General features: G+C 50.6%; 1 protein-coding gene across 1 annotated transcript in view; it reads right to left on the reverse strand.

The window, feature by feature from the left end:
- Nucleotides 1-540: 540 nt before the first annotated feature.
- The window catches only part of BCORL1 (BCL6 corepressor like 1), a 66,563-nt gene continuing 47,058 nt past the window's right edge, over nucleotides 541-20,045 (reverse strand). Inside the window, exons 11-15 of the mRNA XM_036740370.1 lie at nucleotides 16,738-16,904; nucleotides 15,254-15,399; nucleotides 8,231-8,308; nucleotides 5,568-5,721; nucleotides 541-2,455 (exon numbers count right to left, since the gene is read on the reverse strand). Of these exons, the coding sequence (XP_036596265.1) occupies nucleotides 2,176-2,455; nucleotides 5,568-5,721; nucleotides 8,231-8,308; nucleotides 15,254-15,399; nucleotides 16,738-16,904 (825 nt within the window). The 3' untranslated portion in view covers nucleotides 541-2,175. The remainder of the gene's footprint in view (nucleotides 2,456-5,567; nucleotides 5,722-8,230; nucleotides 8,309-15,253; nucleotides 15,400-16,737; nucleotides 16,905-20,045) is intronic.

The raw sequence follows: 20,045 nt of genomic DNA on the forward strand, positions 1-20,045 counted from the left end.
TACAGGTTTTTCTGTATAGAAATGTGTTTTTGACACCACAGCCTGTTGCTTATAACCAAACAGAGAGAGCAGCCAGAATACACACCCAAATGCAAAAAAGGACAAAACCTTTAAAAAGGAAAAAAAAAAACCAAGACCAAAGACACCCCCAAAGAAAACCCAAACCCCAAACCCTCAGCTTTATATATGTATATATATATATATTTAAAAATATCTCTATATGTTTAAATATATATATTTTTTAAAAAGAAAAAAGAAGGATTTTTTTAAAAGCTGATTGAGTCCAGAGGGCCCCAGAGAGACCGAGGGAGCGGGGAGAAGGTCCCAGATAAGGGGAGGTCAGGCTGCCCACTGGAAAATAAAGACAATACGAAGAAAATTCACCACAACTGCTCCTGGCCAGGGTCAGGAGACTCCAGAGAACAGATTGTCCCATCCTCAAACTTGGGCTTTTTTTTTTTGGAGAGTTTTTTCTTTTTTCTTTTTTTTGCTTGTTTTTTCTCTTTTCTCTTTTTTTTCTTTTTCTTTTTTTTTTTTTTTAGCACCTGTACAATAAAACTGTACCATCTACAACCAGAGAAGGCCAGGGAGGGGCCACATCTGCCTTTGGGTAGCTGCCCTCTCTCCCCAAGAACTGTTCTGAAAAATAGCAGTCCATAGAAAAGTAACAAGCTCATATCCATCTGGGTATTTGAGAAAGGGAATTGATTGGGTGGAGAGGGGGCCAGGACGGGTGCGGGCAATGGACTGAGGGTTCCTCCAAAGACATGGGGCTGGAGGGAAGCCTGGGAGGGCCAACCCGCAGCTGGGTTGACTAGAGCAAGTGGAGTTGGGGCCTGTGTTGGGGGTGGAGGGGGGGGGGAAGAGAGAAACGTTTCTTTTGCCTTCGCCTGGGAAACAGCTGAGTCCTGGAGGCGACATGTGGCCAGGGGTCAGGGAGCCTAATGAAGGCGTCAGAAGAGAATGTGGGGGAGTGAGAAGGAAAGGGGGGGGGGATGAGAAGAGAAAGAGGAGAATGGCAGTGGGGAGAGGGGGAGAGGTGAATGGCAGTGGGGAGAGGGGGAGAGGTGAATGGCAGTAGGGAACGGGAAGAGAATTGAAGATGAGGGACAGTGGGGAGAGGAAGGCACAGGAGAATGGGCACTGAGCAAAAAGAGGAGGGGAGAGGAGGAGGGACAGTAAGGGGGCGGCAGCGGGAACAGAAAGAAGGAAGAAGGGGCCCAGGCCCCTCCAAGACTCATTTTAACTGTCTTTTTGTCATAGCAGCTCATTACCCCTTCACCCCAAACAGGACTAAGCTAAGGCAGGCAGAGTTGTTGGAAAGCATGTGTGAGCCTAGAGGCGGGGTAGGGTTACGGAGAAGGGCAGTCGGGGAGAAAATACACAACCCTTGGGATCCAAGCCCCTTGTGCTTGTCGACAGCATCACACAGCTCCACCTACTCCCTAGCTTCGGTTCCCAGATCACCATCATCTCCCCCAACTCAGGCAGGAAGCCAGGAAGGTCGGTCCCAGGGAAGAGGACAGGGCTCACATCCCAGGGCTTCTCCAAGAAGGAAGGGAAGAAAATAAAAAGGTGAACAAAGCCCCTCTCATTCAAGATGATGTCTCAAATCATCACAGTGATACAGACTTCTCAGAAACCAAGGAAAAATACAAATTAAATACTAATTAAATAAATATTATGGAAGACATGGAGGAATACGGGAAGGGGGCTGTTGCTAGAGAAAGAGTTTTCTAATTTCTCCACCAGGGCTGGCACCGCCAACTGGACCTGGGTCTGTTTCCCTCGGCCCGGGGCTTGGTCACACGCGCCCAGGGATCCCTGAGCCCACCCTAGAGCCAGGCACCGAAGACACCAAGTTGGTGCTTGGCTCCTGGCCTAGGAGGGTGAGGTGAGCTGAGTTGAGGGCACCCTGTCCCCTCTCACAGTCATCGCGGGTCCTCTCTGATCTTTAGAGACCAAGGATGCATCTTTTCCCCCTTTGACCGTAACTAGAGGGAGGTGAGAGGGAATTTGAACCCAAAGACTCCAGTCACTAATGCTGGCATTGATAAGGCTGCTTCTAGTTGGTCCGTATTATTGCCTCATACTGCAGTCAGTCCGAAAAAAGGGGAGGGGGGAGGAGAATTGGCTGGAGGAGGGGGGACAGGGAAAGGCTGGCGGGCAAGCCCGTCAGCTGCTCCAGGACTGGAATTCAACCTCAGACCCTAGGAGCTGCAGCAACTCGGGCTCATAGCGGATCAGCTCGATAGTCTCAGTGCTGGCCAGGGGGCTGGAGTCTAGGCCCCCAGGCCTCTCGGCAGGGGTGAGCAGCTGGCTGGAAACCACCTGCCGGTAGAACTCCACCTTGGGCAAGGTGATGACTTCAAAGTGCGGGAAGCGGGCCTGAAATATCCGGGATGAAAGCTTCAGTCTCTTCAGGACATCAGAGAAGAGGAACCAGTTGCAGGGCCTGAGGAAAGCAGAGAGAGCTTAGCAAGGAGAAGAAATGCATTTAGGAATGTTCAGGAATGGAACCCTGGAGTCCACGTAACCTGGCCTGGCCCAAAGGCCCACGTGGAAGCCACACAGCAATCCTACCAAGAACCCAAACTGTCCCTGCCCTCACAGAACATACATTCTAATGGGGGTGGGAGGGAGGCCAGAGAAAGAGAAATGGGCAGGTCCAAGATGAAATCCTGAGTAGGTGGTCAACATCTGTCTGACTGTTAGAGGACTCTCCAACCAGAGGCAGGGGGCCCTAGTAGACCAAGAGAAAGACTCTGTGGGAGTCCAGATGACCTGGGCTTGACTTGGGTCACAGTGTCCGTGTGACCCTGGGCAAACTGCCCTCACCTATCTATTGCCTCCTCCATAAAATGGGGCTGAGAAGTGCCTAGCTCCTGCTCCTTCCAGTGAATGGACCACACTGTCTCTCACACTCAGATGCTCTGAAACTTTCTAGGTGTTACTACTCTGATGCCCTGGGAGACCCCTTCTCACCACCAGCAAAGCCTAAACTTTCTTTTACAGTGCACAGGGTACTCTAGTGAACAGAGTGAGAATTCCCCCAGGGATCACCAACTTGTGAAGAATAACAAAAGCTGTCATTTAAATCATCGGTTTGATTCAAAAGGGGCTCCATTTGGCACCTAGGGTCCTACAGCTGCAGGCCAAGACACTGGGGGGGGGGCAACGTCAGTTGCCTAGCTCTACCCCCTTCTTCCCCCCCCCCCCCAGCTCATTTACTGCCTCGGGCCAAAGATCTGGTTTCAGAGGGCAAGGTGGGAGGTGGGAAATGTGAGGTGGGGAGGGGGTACTCTGCAGGAATTCATTAACTGTGCAATACTATCCCTAGAGCCCACCCCCACCCTCAGGGATCAGCTTATGTATGCCCAGAAGAATAAGGACCATAAGCCCCTGAAACTTGATCCTGGTGGGTGTTAGCAAGGAGACTATTTTTACTCCTATCAGGCCATTTGGTCTGGTGGGGGGGGGGGGGAGGAGAGAGGCTGCAAGTGGGACTGTGGCCCAATGGTTAGAGCTCTCCTTTTAACTCTGGTTCCGTTCATGACAGTCCCTATGAATAGATCACCTGCTCATCAGATAGCTTCCTTTTTCTAAGGAGAACTTTCTGCAGGAGCTGTTTATTAGACTTTGAAACACTGATACACCCAGAAGGAAGGAGTGAATTATTAATTCAAGTTCTGACCAATTCTTTGTTAAGAATGATCATCCTAGTCCTATGAACTGGTCCTACATGCCCAGGGCACAGTGATCTAAGATGAGACCATGAAGACTTCTCCCTTTGAGGACTGACTGTATTTCATGGGGCTCATCCAGCAATAACATTCAACATACACTATACACCTATTGTGAGGAGAGGATTGGGCTCAGTGCTGGGGGGGACAGTCGTTCACCCACAGATCACATTTAGAGCTGGAAAGCACCTTAGGGACCATGGAATCTAACCCCTCCTTCCCAATTTGCAGAAAAGGAAACTGAGGCCCAGAGAGGTTAAATGACTGGCCCTGGATCACACAACTATTAGGTGTTTAAAGCAGGATCTGAACCCAGGTCTTGAGTCCAAGCCAAGCACCCATTCACTACACTGTCTGTCCACAAACATTTATTGAATGCCTAACTGCATCCCAGGCACTGTACTTGGTGCTGGGAACTCAATGCCAAATAGGAAACAGTTGCTGGGAGCCGATGCTTTGATGGAGATACTGAGTTAGCTAAGATATACAAGAGCATAGCTCTCTCTCTGAAAATCATCGAGCCCCTCCCCTCATTCTCCTCGTGGAAAGCAGAATGATGGGGGTATGCAGTCAAGTCCGCTCTATCCGAGGCACTCTGCTGGTCAGAAGAGACATAGCTTCAAACGGCATTTCAGATCAATTACACTCCAGGGAGTTATGACCAGGCAATAGTTTGTCTGAAAAGGATCTCAGGGTTTTGGTGGACCCTGAGGTCAACTCGTATCAACTGTGGTACACGGCAGCAGAACAGCTGCTCCTCTTATTCCAGAACCAGAGAGGAGCTGGAGTGCTGCCGGTGGGGGGAGGGGGTGGGGAGAGCATATTTTAGGAAAGACATTGATAAAACTGGAGTTTATCCAGAGGAGGGTAACCAGGTTGGTGAAGAGTCTGGGGACTGGGCTTTCTGAGGATTGGGTGTGCTAGGCCTAGAAAAGGAAAAGATGTGGGGGGGCAGGAAAAGAACCCATAAGCATCAGAAGGCCTGTCAGAGGAGGGTGATCAGCCTTTCTTGGTTTGGTCCCAAAGGGCCAAACAGCAGTGATTGTCAGGAATGGCAGAGAGATCAACGGAGGCTTGACGGTAGTGGGGAATTTGCTCCCAATGAGAACTGTCCCCCAGAGGATTGGGCTGCCTGCTAAGGTCGAGGTATCCCGTGCCTTGGAGGTGTCCCCTTCCTCCCTGGAAGAAGCAGGTTGTAGAGATTTGTGCTCAGGGAATGGATTGGATCAGATGGCCTTTCGGGTCCCTGCCAACTCTGAGATTCGGAGCACACAGTGACTTCCGACTAACCATTCCCAAATCCATTCTGCAGTCCTGTCCACCTGCCACTCACGGTAGACGTCAGCCCCTTTTAACCATTCCCAATAATGAGAACTTCTATTTCTTGAGCACCCAAAGGGTTGACAAAGCACTTTCTTTATGGCCTCCTATGAGATCAACGGTGCCAGCATTATCTTTTCCATTTTAGGGATGAGAAACTGGGGCTCAGGAAATTCAAGTGACTGGCCCTGGGTCACCAGGTTGCTAAATGCCAGATCTGGAATTCAGACTCAGTACAACACACACACTCTTCTCCCCTCCACCCACGGAAGGTGGGGCGGGGGCTAATACCATGGAATCTCTCCTTAAGAGTGGGGGCTGTTTCATTTCTGTCTTTGGAGCCTCAGCACTGTGCCTGACACATTACAGGGATCGAATAAACAACTGGCTGGAAACCTCCTGGCCAGAAGGGCAGAGCAGGGTCCCTTGTTGGCCCCGTTCCCCACCCCCTCCCCAAGCCAGGCCCCCAGCCTTCCCCCTCTAGGAGGCCTCCTGCACACTCACCCACGGGAGAGCGACACTTGGAGGTTGTAAGTGGGAAGCAACGGCTTTTCCGAGAACTCAAATACGAAGTCGTCCGACTCCTGGTCAGTCCCGTCATTGTCTGAGGTGCCAGGGGGGTTGTCCAGAAGGTCACACTTGGCCGTGTCCTTCCCCTCTGTGAAGAGAGCACACATCCACATGGGGAATTGGGACCCACTGTGTCTAGCTCGAGGGCACAGGCTCCTGGGCCCACGTCAGAGGCCGGAAAGACCAACCCTGGCAGATAGCAGCAGCAGCTGCTCCTTCCGGTCTTGGAGAGCAAGGGAAGGCTCAAAGCCCTTTCTTCACACAGCCCTATAAGGCAGGGAGCACAAATGGATGCTGCTGTGCCCATTGATCAGTGGAAGAAACTGAGGCGCCGCACATAGGTCAAGGGATTTGCCCCAGAGTCACCCAGCTACCAAGTACTGACCTTGAATCTCCTAGTAGCATAGGATTTAGAGATGGAAGGATGGCTACAGGTCAGCTTGTTCAATCTTCTCATTTTACAGCGGAAGAAACTAAGACCCAGAGATGTCATGGGTTGTCCAAAGTTACACAGGAAGTAAAATAATGGCCAGGACTTGAATTCAGGTCTCCTGACTTCCAATCCAGTGGTCTTTTCTTACCTCCCCCGAGCTCCATGTCAAGTCTGGTGTTACCCTACTCTAGGGCTGGGGAACCTGGGACCTCGAGGCCACATGTGGCCTTCTAGGTCCTTGGGTGTGACCTTTTGACTGAGTCCAAGTTTTACAGAACAGATCCTTTTATTAAGGTGGTTTATTCTGTGAAGTTTGGATTCAGTCAAAGGGCTGCCCCTGAGGACCTAGAGGGCCATAGGCAGCCTTGAGGCCCCTGGTTCCCCACCCTGCCTAGTCCCTGATCCTTGGGAAAGGGAGGGCATGGAAACCGTGTGTTCAGAAGAAATCTGTTTAAGCCCAACAGTTGCATGCTTGTTCCTCCCCCTCTTGTCTTCCTCCTAGGGCCAGAAAGGTAGGGACACCCCTAAAGCACACTGAGCCAGTCAGTCCTAGATCTCAAATCCTGGCCCTGCTATTAGTTAGCAGTGGGGCTAGTCCCTTTCCCTTCTCTGGGCCTCAGTTTCCTCCTCCGTAAAAGGAGGGTTTAGACTCCATGGTCTCTTCCATCCTAGAGGTTGAGAAGCCAGGTGTAGCAGCTGTGGACTGAGAACTAAGCCCAGGAGTGGTTTCCCCTGCAGTTGGGGTGGGCACCTCCCCAGTCAGGGCAGCTAAGGTGGCCTGGGAGGAGGCGGGGAACTCCCTGGCCCGGGGTCAGTCCTAGGCCTGTATGGCCTACTCCTCCCTCTCCCTGACCTCCCCCACACTCAGGGTATTTCCTTCAGTCTTTGGCCCAATGAGGGAGCCACAAACCATCCCAGCTGGGGATCTGGTTAGCATCAAAAGGCAATGAGCCTGAGGTCAGGAGGTCGAGAGCTTTGGGGTAATTACTATCTCACAGAAGCTGGGAGGACAAGGCTCCACGGGAAGGGAAGCAGGAGGAGGAGAACAGCTCACCCACAGGGCTCCAGCTCAGGAGACTCGAGTTCAAATCCCAGCCTGGCCCTTTGCCAGTTACTTGAGCCTCAGAGACTTCCTTCCCCTTCAGTGAACCCGTTTTATTCTCTGTGACAAGGGGAGGATGTGGCCTAGACTCCAGACCACCCAGGGTTGTTGGAAAGAAAGATTTGGAAGCCTTAGTGCCACCCAAGAGATGAGCCCAGCCCTCGGGCCAAGGACAGGGAAAAGGAAGAGAGAAGGAAGGGGAAGCAGCCATCACTTGTACTAGGGTGATTTGGGCCCCAGAGCTCAGAGTCTGGGGGAGGAGAGGGTCAGGTTGGGAGTGGGGTGGGGAGTGCTTGGAACTGAATGAATGTGGCAAAAAAGAGCCCAGGCAAGCTGCCCAAGGAAACGTACAGAGTCCAATGGAAAGAGGGCCTGATCCTATCTCTGATGCCTTCTGCCCAGGTGGCTTCAGTTCACTCCCCTGGGCCTCCTCTATAAAAAAGAGGGGATCGGACTAGGTGGCTTCTAAGGTCTCTTCCAGCTCAATCTCTGATCCAAAGTTAATTATTTTGCTGTACAGGGACCCAAGTGAAACCTTAACAAGTATCTGGTAACTGCTTGCTTAGGTGAGGGACTGGAATACAAAGACAATATTGAAAAAATAAAAACCAAGTCCCCCCCACAAGTGTATATTCTACTGGACGCAGGGCAGATAATAACAGTATTTCTTGCAAAAAGGGGAAAGAACACTACCGAGTCAGGGAATTAGGAAAGGTTCCCAATTGCATTTAGCTCCTAAGATGGTTCTGGAAGGAAGCTAAATGTAAGAGGTAAGGAGGAAGGGCACTCTGGGTATTGGGAATTGCCTGGACAAAGGCACAGAGGTGGGGGATGGAAGGTGGAGGTTGGGGCAACAGTCCATAAACATTGATTAAGCACCTACTATGTGCCAGGCACTGTGCTAAGCAAGTAGAGCCAGAACATAGAATACAAGAAGGGGAACAGTACGAAGAAGCCTGGAAAAAGGTAGCTGGGAGCCAGGCTGTAGATGGCTAGTACCATGCCAGCCAGCCCTGAATTCCCTGCCAAGAAGGGAGCACAGGAAATCTGGTAAGAGCTTACCCAGTATGGAGCTGCTGTAGAAGTCCCAGGCCACTCTGGGATCACCCTCTGGGCGACCCTGGAGATCTGAAAGGTGATCTGGGGGAAGAAAGGAAGGTGGTAAGGCATAAGGAGCTGGGGTGGGCAGACCTGGGACCAAGGGCATGTTGGGGCCAGCTCAGACCAGCGGGGGGCCCTTTGGTGTGAGCTCTGACCCTGCAGAAATTGAGACTTGATTTCATGTTTCATTGATTGTCTAGACTTCAAGCAGTGGAGAAAAGGCAGACTGAAAAGGGTGTCATGGGCACATTCTTTTCCCCAGAGAGCTGGTTGTTAACCATTTACCAGCACACCACATCACTGATTAGGCCCAAAGCACATAGGTAAGGGGGATGAGGAGGAGGGATTGGAAAAGGGGCTAGAGAGCTATCAATGCTGCCTCAGGCAGACAGGCCACTTGGCTTTGGGCCCAGGGAAGGTGGGCGAGCTAATTCAGTGCTAGACAAAGTTCAGCCAGGTTGGAAAACAGCAATCGCAACAAAGTAAGTAAAGTAAGTAAGTAAGTAAGTAAAATCCACAGGGGGTGGTGGGAAGAATCTGGTCAATTACCGACATCAACCACTATTTGGCCCAGGTGAAGAAAGAAACATCTTCTTGTTAGCAACTGACAAGTGGGGGGAGGGGGGAGGATGGCTGGAAAATGTTTCCATAAACTTAAAAACAAACAAAAAAGAAGGTTGGGCCCAAGGTCTGGAGATGGGAGGAGTTCCAGCATGTGCTGTCTAGAATCACTAAGGGAAGGGAAAGGAGGGACCTTCTGGAGCACCTTACTAACCCACCTCCTGCCTTGTTTTACTGAGGAGTCACCTGGGGCCCATCAAACAGTTTTTAAAATGTCTTTTACATACAATGTGGAGAGGCTTCAGAGTGCAGACAGGGAAGGTGGCCAAGGAGTCGGGAAGGCAGGTGCTACCCTTGACGCATAGCGGGGCTATGGGACCCTGGGCTAATCACTTGACCTCTCAGTTCCCCAGAGTGACTTTCTAAAAGTATAGAAGGAGAACGTTTATTGATTTAATGGTCTTCCAATCTACCCTGCTCCTGTGCCCTCTGGACCCACCTGGCAGCTGAAACGGGGAGGGGGGGTGGTGGTGGTGGTGGAGGGGTATCACTCCCATTCAAACATGAGCTTTAAGTTCAGAGGGACTCTAGATTTTTCCATTTGTATCACTAGTGCTTGGAATATAGTAAGTGCTTAATAAATGTGGTTTTTTTCATTTGTTAATTTTCATTCATCTGCTTCTCCCATATTGAAGAAATCACAGGTCCCAATTTAAGAAGGTTCTGGGGGCGATGAAGACAAAATGCTCACCAGTCCCTGCCTGCCCTCAGGGGGCTCACATTCTGACCCTGGTAAGTGGTGAACCAGCCTGCCTTCTCTGCCCGGTCTCAGATCTTGACACAGAAGCCAGAATTCAGGAGCTGGCAGGGCCTTGGAATCTGGCAGTGACAAATGGTAATGTACAAAGTGCTATACAAACTAAGTCAGCAGTGGTTATTATTTCAACACTTCCAGTATCTGCACTTGTGTCCTCTTTGGGGTGACCTCCAGTGCCACGTGTGGAAACCCTGGTGTGACTTCAGTTAGGGGTTTGGAGAGCCCAAGGAGGGGCTGATCCATCACCCTGTGGCTGGCCTGGGAGGAAGCCAGCTAAGGAGGGATGCATGGCCCATCATGGCAGGTGCCTACACTTGAAGCCTCTTGAGCAGGGGAGGCCTTGCCAAAGCTCTGGTGTCACATACATACACACACGTATACACACACACACACACACAGACGACCCCGAGCCACCTCTAGTACAGGTCCGAGGTGACTCAGAAGCAAGAACACCTCCCATTTCTCTAGCACTTCTAGGTTTGTGAGGCAGGGGGTGTAACCTTTATCCGCTATTTGACAGGGAGGGAGACTGAGGCTCAGAGAAAGTGACTGGCCCAAAATTCCACAGCCACTAAGCACCAGAGGTAGAATTCAAATCCAGGTCTCTCCTGCCTCTATGTTAGACACATTTCCCCTTACAGCATCAGGAGAGATCCTCACTAAAGGCTTGTGTAAGTCTGGGCAAGCTCTCCTGCTTCCTCTGGGCTTTCCTCTATCCTGCTCTTCCACATTCATCTAACGTCAGGCCAAATCCCTCGGTCCAGTCTTGCCGAGGGCACCCTCACAAGATTCATTCCTTCTCTGACCAGCTCTCTTCTCTTCTCAGTGTCTCCTTTCCACTTCTCTCCCTGGCTCTTTCCTTTCCTCGCTGCCAATCGCTGTCTCTCTGCCTCTACCTTGCACCCCTGAGTCTTATTTGGGGGGAAAAAGAGCCCTTCCCCTCAACCTATCTGTCCTCCCGCCATTTCATAGGATCCACTTTCCCAGGGAAAAATTGGAAAACACCAAAACCAACGAACAGTAACGACAACAAAATGCAGTCCCTGCCGTGGAGTCAGATGCCAAAAGAGGGCCGTGGGATTTGCTCGGTTTTCCTCAAATCTAATTTCACCCTTCTCTCCCCCTCCCCCCCAATTCTTCCCGACATAAGAGGAAAAACTGGTCTCTTTTCATTAGTCTAGATTGGATGTTGCTTTCTTCCTCCAGGGGTCAAAGGTAAATTAGTCACATGCCTTGCCTGTAATTTGGCCCAAAAAGAGGGATTCTAAGAGACCTTTGGGGATTAGACTTTTTGGTGTTCAGTGTCTGACTGGGTGTCTGTCTATGTGACATTCTCTACGATAATCACTGGTCCTGTTTACACAGTGCTTGCCAGACACTCTCATTTGCTCCTCACAACAGCCCTGCTGCAAGGGAGGCAGGCCAAGGTAGAATTATCCCCATTGCAGAGATGCAGAAACTGAGAACCAATACTAGACAACTAGTTGGTAGCAAAGTTGGAACTCCAGACTAATTTCAGCAAATCCAAAGAGAAAAACAAGACGTAGAACATTGGTCAATCATAAGGGATCTTATAAAATATCCAGGCATAGGAGCCTAGATTTAGAACCAAAAGGCACCTCAGAAGTCATGAGAGGAGAGTTCATTCCTCTCATTTTACAGATAAGGAAACAGAGGCACAGGGAGCTTACATAATAACTATTCCAAGGTTCACATGGCTAAGTACCTTGAGGCAGCATTCGAACCCAGGTCTTTCTAAGTCCAAGATCAATGCCTTATCCATTGCCAGTGGTCCTCAAAGTATGCTAGAGGGACACTGGGGGGGGGTCCCTAAGGCCCTTTAGAAGGGTCTTCCAGGCCAAAACTATTTTCATAATAAAACTAACAAAATAAAAACTAAAACAATAAAATAAAAACTAGTGAAAATAAAAATTTAATTTCAAATATGACGAATACCCATAACCATAACCAGTAGTTCTTGAGGGGCGTCCTCAGTAATTAATTTCTAAGAGTATAAAGGGGGTCTGAGAAGTGCTACACAAGGCCATGTTGTCACTCAACCTTAGAGAAGAACAAACCAAGGGTCAGAATGAATGTCACTTAGCTGCTAAGTGACAGCTGGAATCAGAACATCCAGGGCTCTTCGCACTGTCCCAGGCTGTCTCAGTGGGGTCTCCAGCCGCCCTTTACACAAGCTTTCACTGAAGGCTTGGGGAGGAGCTTTCAGTGACTTGAAACCAATTCCCAACCACCAGCCGGGACCTGAATGGTTCTCTCAACTCCCTCCATCTATCCACACTTGTGCACTTTGGGGCACACACAGAATGAGCAAAAGTGAGGGAGGAAGGAGAAGGATGCCTTAGAAAGTCCCAACATGCCAATCCAGCAGGCAGCCAGCCTCCACTTGCAGACCTCTTGCTGCCTCTGATAGCAGCCCATCCCACTTTGGGATGGGTCTCATCTGGGAAGGTCTCAGTTCCTTCATACAACCCCCACCCATTGCTCCTAGTCCTGGCCTGTGGGCAAGCAAAGAAAGTCTCTTCCTCTGGAAAGATTTAATTTAAAAAGAGCAAATGTGGTTCTCCCCGAGTCTTCTTTTCTACAGGCTAAATACCCCCAGGTTTGTTCAACCAATTCTATGCCACTGAAGAAAAGGCACTGGGGTTGGCAGACAGAGGACCTGGGTTCAAATTCTGCTTCAATATCTTTGCTCAATTTATCCCCTCCACCTAAAATGTCCTAACAGAGGTGGTATCTTAGGGAAGTTAAGGAGCCTGGGAACTCTGCTGTGGGGGAGGGGAGTTGCGGGCAGGGAGAGAGGCCTGTGGAAGAAGCTAATGATCTAAGTTTGAGGGGGCAGGAGGAACAACACAGGTGGAATTCCTAGGCTCCTACAAGGCCAGAAGTGAAAAGAGCCTGAAGATATCACCTAGTCCAAATTACAGCAGAGGAAACTGAGGCTACCCAAAGTCAGTTCAGTAGCATCTTGCTGGAGTGCTTCAGATTGGCCAAGTCAGGCTCAAGCTCTTAGAATGATTCTGTCCTGGGTCACTCTGCGTGGGGCCCAAACAACAAACATGGCCAGCAAGTCAGCAGGAAAAGCATTGTATTGTCCTGCTTTTTCAGCTGGGCAGTAATGGAGTCCAGTCACTGAAGTCAGAAGGACCTGGGTTAGACTCTCACTTATTGGCTGTGACCATGGGCAAGTCACAGAGAAGCAGTTGGCTTTGGAGCCAGAGGACCTGGGTTTGAATCTCGCCTCTGCCACCTACATGACCTTGGCCAAAGCCCTTCTCCTGTCTGGGCTTCAGTTAAACGAGGAGTTTGGATAAGATTCCTCCTGGACTTCTAGTTTTGTTTCAATCAATATCTTCTGTCTTTACCTCACTCCATTTCTGACAATCTCTCTCCTCTCTCCTACTTATTGAAACCATCGCTTGTAACAAAAACTAAATAAGGAAAAAACCACCACCACCACAACCACCACTGCTTGGCAAAAAAAAAACCAGCACTCATGACCAGGAGATGCCTTCAAAGGTCCCCCCTGCTCACAGGCTCTGATCGGTCTGCTAGCCTGTCTTCTCCGCTGGCCAGGTCCTCTCCACCTCCCAGGCAGCAGAACAGAAATGGTGACTATAATTATACCCGCCTTCTTCAACTCCCTGAAGCTCCTCCCCAACCTACAGCTGTTCTCCCGGAGAGGGCTATTTCCAGGAATGACACAGTCCCTCAGAGGTAGTTGGAGTAACAGGGATGAAGACAGAATGAGCCCTGCTGGCCTGGTGGGGGGAGAGCAGAGGGAACCCAGCTGTGATGTCATGAAGGGCCGGACCAACACGGGAGAGACTGAGCATGCCTGATGGAGGTTCTGGCAGAGCTGTGCTAACCCCCTCCTTCCCTCACCCCACCCCCAGCAGAGCACAGCAATCTCACTGCAGGCCAATGGTCAGTTTGCCGATGATGGAGAAAAGTACACGTCTCAGGGCTACCCCATAGATTCGATCAGCACTCCAGGTGCTTTCCCACGGTGGCCAAGAGAGAGAAGGGAAGGAGAAGGATGCTGGGATGTAAGGATGGTTTTACAACATCCAAGGGCTCCAACACAGGCAAAGCCCCAAGGGCTTCTCTGGTCACAAAGACAAAAAAAAAGCTACATCCCTTCTCTACAAATAAAGACTGATTCAAAGTGCTAGCTCTGGGCTTTCATGTGAGTTCTCAGTTGCTGCTGGCCCAAACTAAAAAAGAGAGTGGCTTCCACTTCTGACGATGGGGGGAGGTTTATCATACTCACTTTTACAGATAGGGAAACTGAGGCACAGGGAAAAGAAAAGGAAACTTTCCCAGGACTCCTGTCTTTGACATCTTCAGGGCCAACTACCTCAGGTTAGAGGGGAAGGGATGGAGACTCAGAAGGAGGTCAGAGCCAGTGCCTACATTTGAACACAGGTGGTCTGACTGCAACTTGGTACCCTTTTCACCAGGGATCAGTTGATCCAAGTGGGATATTAAAGCCTGAAGGCAACACCCTTTGAGCAGAGACAAAGCCTCTCTTCAGGGGGCCGAAGGGAGGGAGGCCTGGGGTTTCTGTTGGGCCATAAAGGTGGCCTGGAAAGACCACGCAAACATTCCCAATCCCTAAAGATTAGGTACTAGGAATGGAGCCTGACATCCCTCTTGGGATAGGTGTGAGGCAAAGCTTGACCTTTAGGAGCTGAGGAAACATCAGCTTTCAGCTGTAAAGTGAAAACTTCTCACTGACATATGCAAAGAGCTGTGGAAAGACCCATCCTGAGTGACAGTGACAAGAGCATGGGGCAGGAAGAAATGGGACACCAACACAGGAGAGCTCAAAAAAGGAAACTGAGTCCGAGTTGGGGAGAATTCAGCTGGTGCTGGAGGCGGGGCCCAGAACACGAACACACTGCTTTGTTGAGTCAGCCTTAGAAAATGTCCCCAGGGGGAGGAGCCAAGATGGTAGCATGAAAACAAGAAAATGTCCCCAGTAACTGTTCAAGTTTTAGGCCATCTTTTCTACATCTCCTTGATTTGGCTCTGCCGATGGTTATTAGACTTATAAGAAATCTCATCTCTGGTCACAATTACCATAGGATCACAGAGCCAAAGCTGGAAGGGACCTCAGAGGCCACTCAGTCCAACCTCCTTCATTTCACAGAAGAGGAAACTGAGGCCCAGGCAGGGGAAGGGACTTGCCCAAGCTCACACATAAGAGCCTAGCTCTAGAACAGGAAGGGGCCCCAGAGGCCATCTAGTCTCATCTAGTCTACCTCCCTCTCATTTTATAGAGGGGGAAACTGAGGCCCAAGGAGGGGAGGGACTTGCCCCAGAGTCCCACAAAGGGTCAAAGGTCTAGAGCTGGAAAAGACATGGGAGGACATTTAATCCAACTCCCTCATTTTGCAGAGGATGGCTTTGAACCTGGGTCACATTGCATCAACCAACCAGAAAGGCAGAATTATATTCCTGCTGTGAGCTCAAGAATGGCCAGGGGTGGAGGAGGGAGGGAACAGGGACTCTGCCCTGAAAGGGGCCAGCCACTCGGGCCACCCCCTTCCTGGATGAGCCCGGCTAGAGGGGCCAGTGCTTACCGCTAAGAAATTTCTTCATTGTGTCACTGCTGGCAAGTTTCATGGCCGTCTGCCCTGAGTAGGTGGCGAGTGTGGGGTCTGCCCCATAAGAAAGCAGGAGCCAGATGGTCTCCAGGTTGTCATTGACCACAGCATCATGGACAGGCCTGTGGAGAGAGGGCAGGGGAAGCGTGTCTAGGGGGAAGGAGGAGGAGGGCTGGCCTAGTCCATCAGAAAAGAAATCAGGCAAGCTCGCATTTCTACGGCATCCTAATGGAAGCAAGGTCCTTTACAACGCATCATCTCAGCGGATCCTCAAAATAACCCCAGGAGTCAGTATTTCTCATAGTATTAGAGTTCCCATATTAAAGGCGAGGAAAGCAGGCCTCAGAAACTTGCAGTGAGTGGCCCAGAGTCCCAGAGCTAGTAAGCGTCAGAGGCAGAATTCCCCCAGTGCCCCATCAACTCTGTGAGTTGGCTTTCAGAGCCCAACTGGGGAGATTCCAGTCACCTGAAAGGAGTGGGTCTGCAAAGGCAAAAGCCAGGGAGGGGGGTTGGAACAGAAGCCACTGAGCGGCACCTCCTAGGCTTCCAGCAAATCACCTGAAAGAGTCCTTCCACCACCAGGTAAGCCCACCCTATCAAGGTGACAGGCCCAAAGGCCTGGAGTGACAGGTACACTGCCTAATCACCATGGCAGATGAGAGTTTCTGTGACACTGGGGAGAATCAAAGCGCTAGTTCAAGGCCTTCATTTTACAGATGAGTAAACTGAGGCAAAAAAGGCAACTCCTCCCCCACACTCACGCAGGCAGTTAACAGAGGCCAGAATTTGAACCCAGGTCTTCTCAGTCCAAACCCTTGACCTCAGACCATCATCTCTCTTGCTTCCTTCTCTCGGGCTCTCCCTTCTCCTCCTCCCTTTCTCCTGTTCACCTTGCCTGGGTCTTAACAGTTAAGGTTTTCCAGAGAGCTTAGATCTCGCCCTAGGCGAGTGATGGTGGTCTCCCCCACACTTCTAACACCTTCTCTGCACCTGGCTCACTTTAGGATCATCGGTGGGGGCTTATCTTGAATCTAGACTGTGAGCTCCTTGAGGGGAGGCGCTGTGTCTTATCTAAGCTCTCTCTCCCTCATAGCACGGGCTCAGTACATAGTGATGCTTAATCAAGGTTGGCAAGTTTTCTGTTTTTTTCAAGACACACTGCAGCCTTCCAAAGGAAAACAAGAAGGTTGGCAGTGTCTCCCTGGGTTTCATCCCCAAGTCTCTTATGGTAGGTGCTCTGCAGACATTGGGGTAGGAGCTGAGGGTCCACCCTGACAACATTCTTTCATCTCCAACTTCTGCCTTGGGATCTAGTAATGGCTTAAACAACCTAAGGTTCCGTTTTGTCTGCCTGGCAGTCACTGACATCCTTCTGTCAAGGGAGGTCAGGATGAGTGCTTTGGAACCAGTGCGTGTGTGCTGTGGGGGGAGAAGAGGGTAGGGGAACAGGGCCTACTTGCCTGGTGCCATCCTGAGCGCTGCAGTTGACATTTGCCCCATGCTCCAGCAAAATGTTGAGGATGTCTGTCCAGCCTCGAGAGCAGGCCTCGTGGAGGGCAGTGTAGCCAGCGTTGTCCCGGTGGTTGACATCCTCGCTTTCTTTCTTCAGACAATACATGACCACGTCCTGTGGAGGACAGGAGTCGGGGGTGCCGGAACATCAGCAAGGAGGGGAAAGTCTGGGGGGGGAGTGTCTCTCAGGGATAGAGATGCTAGCCTGTTCCTCATTCCCTCCACCGCCACCCACCCCACTTCGCCACTATAAGCCCATGCAATTCATTAAGCACCTACTCTGTGCCCAACTCTGTGCTAGGTGCTAGGGATACAAGAATAAAGAAGGAAACAGGTGATTCAACTGAAAATAAATACAAATTAATTGGGAGGGAGAAGACATTAAGTGGGGCATGAGGAAAGGCCTCTTGGAACCTGGAGGAACTGGGAAGGGGAACATTCCAAGCATGGGGGGCAGGGCACACCAAGACTTGGAGATGGACACTGGGGGAACAGCAAGTGCACGAGGGGGACGAACATGCCATCAAGGTGGAAAGAGAGGATGCAGTCAGGCCTGCCAGCCAGCAGAGTTGGCATTTTCTCCCAGAGGTAACAGGGAGCCCCTGAAGATTCATGAGCAGGGGAGTGACTGTGGCCAGACCTGTGTTCCCCAGCTACCCTAGAATAAAAATCTAACCAGTCACACTGCTTTAAGGATTTCTGATTTGGTATAAGTTTTTTTTTTTGGGGGGGGGGATTTCCGATTTACCAAGCACTTTCCACCCAACAATTCCGGAAGGGCATGGAAGGGTTATTATACCCATTCTACATTTAAAAAAGCTGAGGAGAGAGGAAGTGAATGGCTTAAGGTCATAGAGATAGTAAGCAGCAAAGCTGGGACTGGACCAGTCCAGCATTCTTTCTCTTGCCCTTTTCTATCCTGCCCACCAGTGAGAACAGTGTAAGACATACACACTAAGTTGGGTTTTTTTTCCAACATTGGAAATGAGGCCCACTGAGTCACTCACACTCTGACCAGCCCCTCCTTGTGACCAAGGGCATGTGAGAGGCACCCTCTGAGGCTAAGAGAGGAGCAAAGGTAACTGGGGGGGCGGAGTAGGGGAGAGAGAGGATGAATGAAAGCCATGACTTTGACCTCCCTATCAGAGAGAGGACCTTCTCATCAACCACAGCTTCAGACAAAAGCCAAGTTCTGGGTAGATGGATCACAACTGCCCATAGTAACTTCTGAACAAGGGAAAAAAACCCAAGGCTCACTACAGAACCGGCTGGCATTGCTGACTGAGCTCTCTGGGTCACCCATTTTCCTGGCTGGCATTGCAGGTAGGGAACACCAGCCCTCCAGGCCTTCCCCTTTGGAGCTGAATTGTTCTGAATACAATCCAAGAGGATCATTTACCCATTAATGATTAACTTGGCTGGGCCCCTCAAACAATAGGCCCAAAGGCCCTTCCAGGGCCAGAGGTAGCCCAGGCTAGGCCTGGATGGAGCCAGGAGATGGTAAAAGGCCCTAGAAGCACTGGAATGCTCCCAGATCCACCAGCTGCTGCCCTTGGGGGAGGGAGAGACTCCCACCTAGCTCCCCACCCACCAAGCATGCCTGGCTATGCCCCAGGGCCTCCCTGGACTGGCCTGGAGAGGAGTGATAGGGAGTACCCACTCTGATAAGCAGCTGCCTGGGCTCACCTCCTCCACCAAGATTTCCCAGATTACCACAGCCCCCACCCCCAGGCCACCAAGCATTCTCCTTCCTGGGACCCCTCAGAGCACCCAAGAGCCTGGCTTTCTTGGCCTATCTACATTACTGTAGCCTCTGCTATACCTAACTGTGCCCTTTCTTCCCAGTCAGACCCAACAGGGACTATGGGAGAAGGTTCGGTACGCTAAGCAATCATTCAAGCAACAGGCATGAATTCCATGCCTACTCTGTGCCAGGCACTGTGCCAAGTCAAAAGCAAGACAATCCCTGCCCTCAAGAAGCACCAATCCCATTGGAGGAAGCAACAATATAATAATCATTACTATATCGTGGTATATGATAAGTTGTTATCACAGTTCGCATTTCCATAGGTTAGAAAGTTTGTTCATTCTCTAAAATCCAGCATCTCATTTGAGCCTCCAGATAGCTCCACAAGGACAGGTGTTATAATTATCCCCATTCTACAGATGAGCAAACTGAGGCTGAGAGATGAAGTGATTTGCCCAGGGTCACACAGTCAATGTCTGAGGCTGGATTTGCACCCCAGTCTTCCTGACTTCACATCCAATACTCACTGCCTGACTGCCTACACAGACAGGTAAGAAATCAGCCAAGCCGATCTGTCCCCATTCTATCACACTGCCTCTTGCTGAGAGTTGTTTTACCATCAGCTGGGAAGTGGCCCGACTTCCCAGGGAAGAGCAATGTTACAGAAGAGAATATTGTATTCCCTACTGGTTCCTCCTCTTCCTCCCTTGCCTTAAATGAGGGGATCCCCAAAGGTTCTGTGTTTTCCGGGGCCCAGTGTTCTTCTTTCCCTACAATTTTTCTTGGTGACCTCATCAGCTCCCATGGGCTCAATTAGCATTCCTATGCAGATAACAACTGACTGGATCCATCAATTCAGGCCTAACTGAGCTCCTGAAGCTGGCTACACCTGAATCCTACACATCTTCACCCAGACCACCCAGCCCCCAAACTCACTACTTCTTTCTGTTGAGGGAATCAACAACTTTCCAGTCACTCAGGTTTTCAATCTTGGAGTCCTGTCCACAATTTTCCCCTCTCTCTTACCACCTCCTACTGAGTGAAACCAACTGCCCCAAAGGAAGGCCCTACCCAACCAGGTGCCAGCCTTCTCTCAAAGCACTCCTGTTCCACCTCATTCTCCAGTCCAGCCAAGATGGACTCCCATCTAGAGAGGACCCTCTTCCCCTCCAGCTCTCCCCACCTCTGTACCTCTGCTTGAACATGCCCCAAAAGGACTTTCTAGAGCCTGTCTACTACCATTGCTAAGTTTCTCTCTTCTTTGAAGGCCTGGCTCAGATGCGACCTCCTCCCAGAAGCCTCTCTGAACTTCTCTCTGCTCTACCTCTGCAATCCTTTTCACTTGTCTCCCTCGAATGAGAAATGCCTGTGTCTACGGCATTCATGGCCCCAAGTAGACTGTCCATACCTTGAGAACAGGGGCCACGTTGTACCTACTGTGTGCCAGGCCCTGTGATAAGCAATGAGGACATGATATAGCACATAGTAAGTACTCCCGAAATGTTTGTG

This window comes from Trichosurus vulpecula, chromosome X (assembly GCF_011100635.1).
Source record: "Trichosurus vulpecula isolate mTriVul1 chromosome X, mTriVul1.pri, whole genome shotgun sequence".
Classification (NCBI taxonomy): Eukaryota; Metazoa; Chordata; class Mammalia; order Diprotodontia; family Phalangeridae; genus Trichosurus; species Trichosurus vulpecula.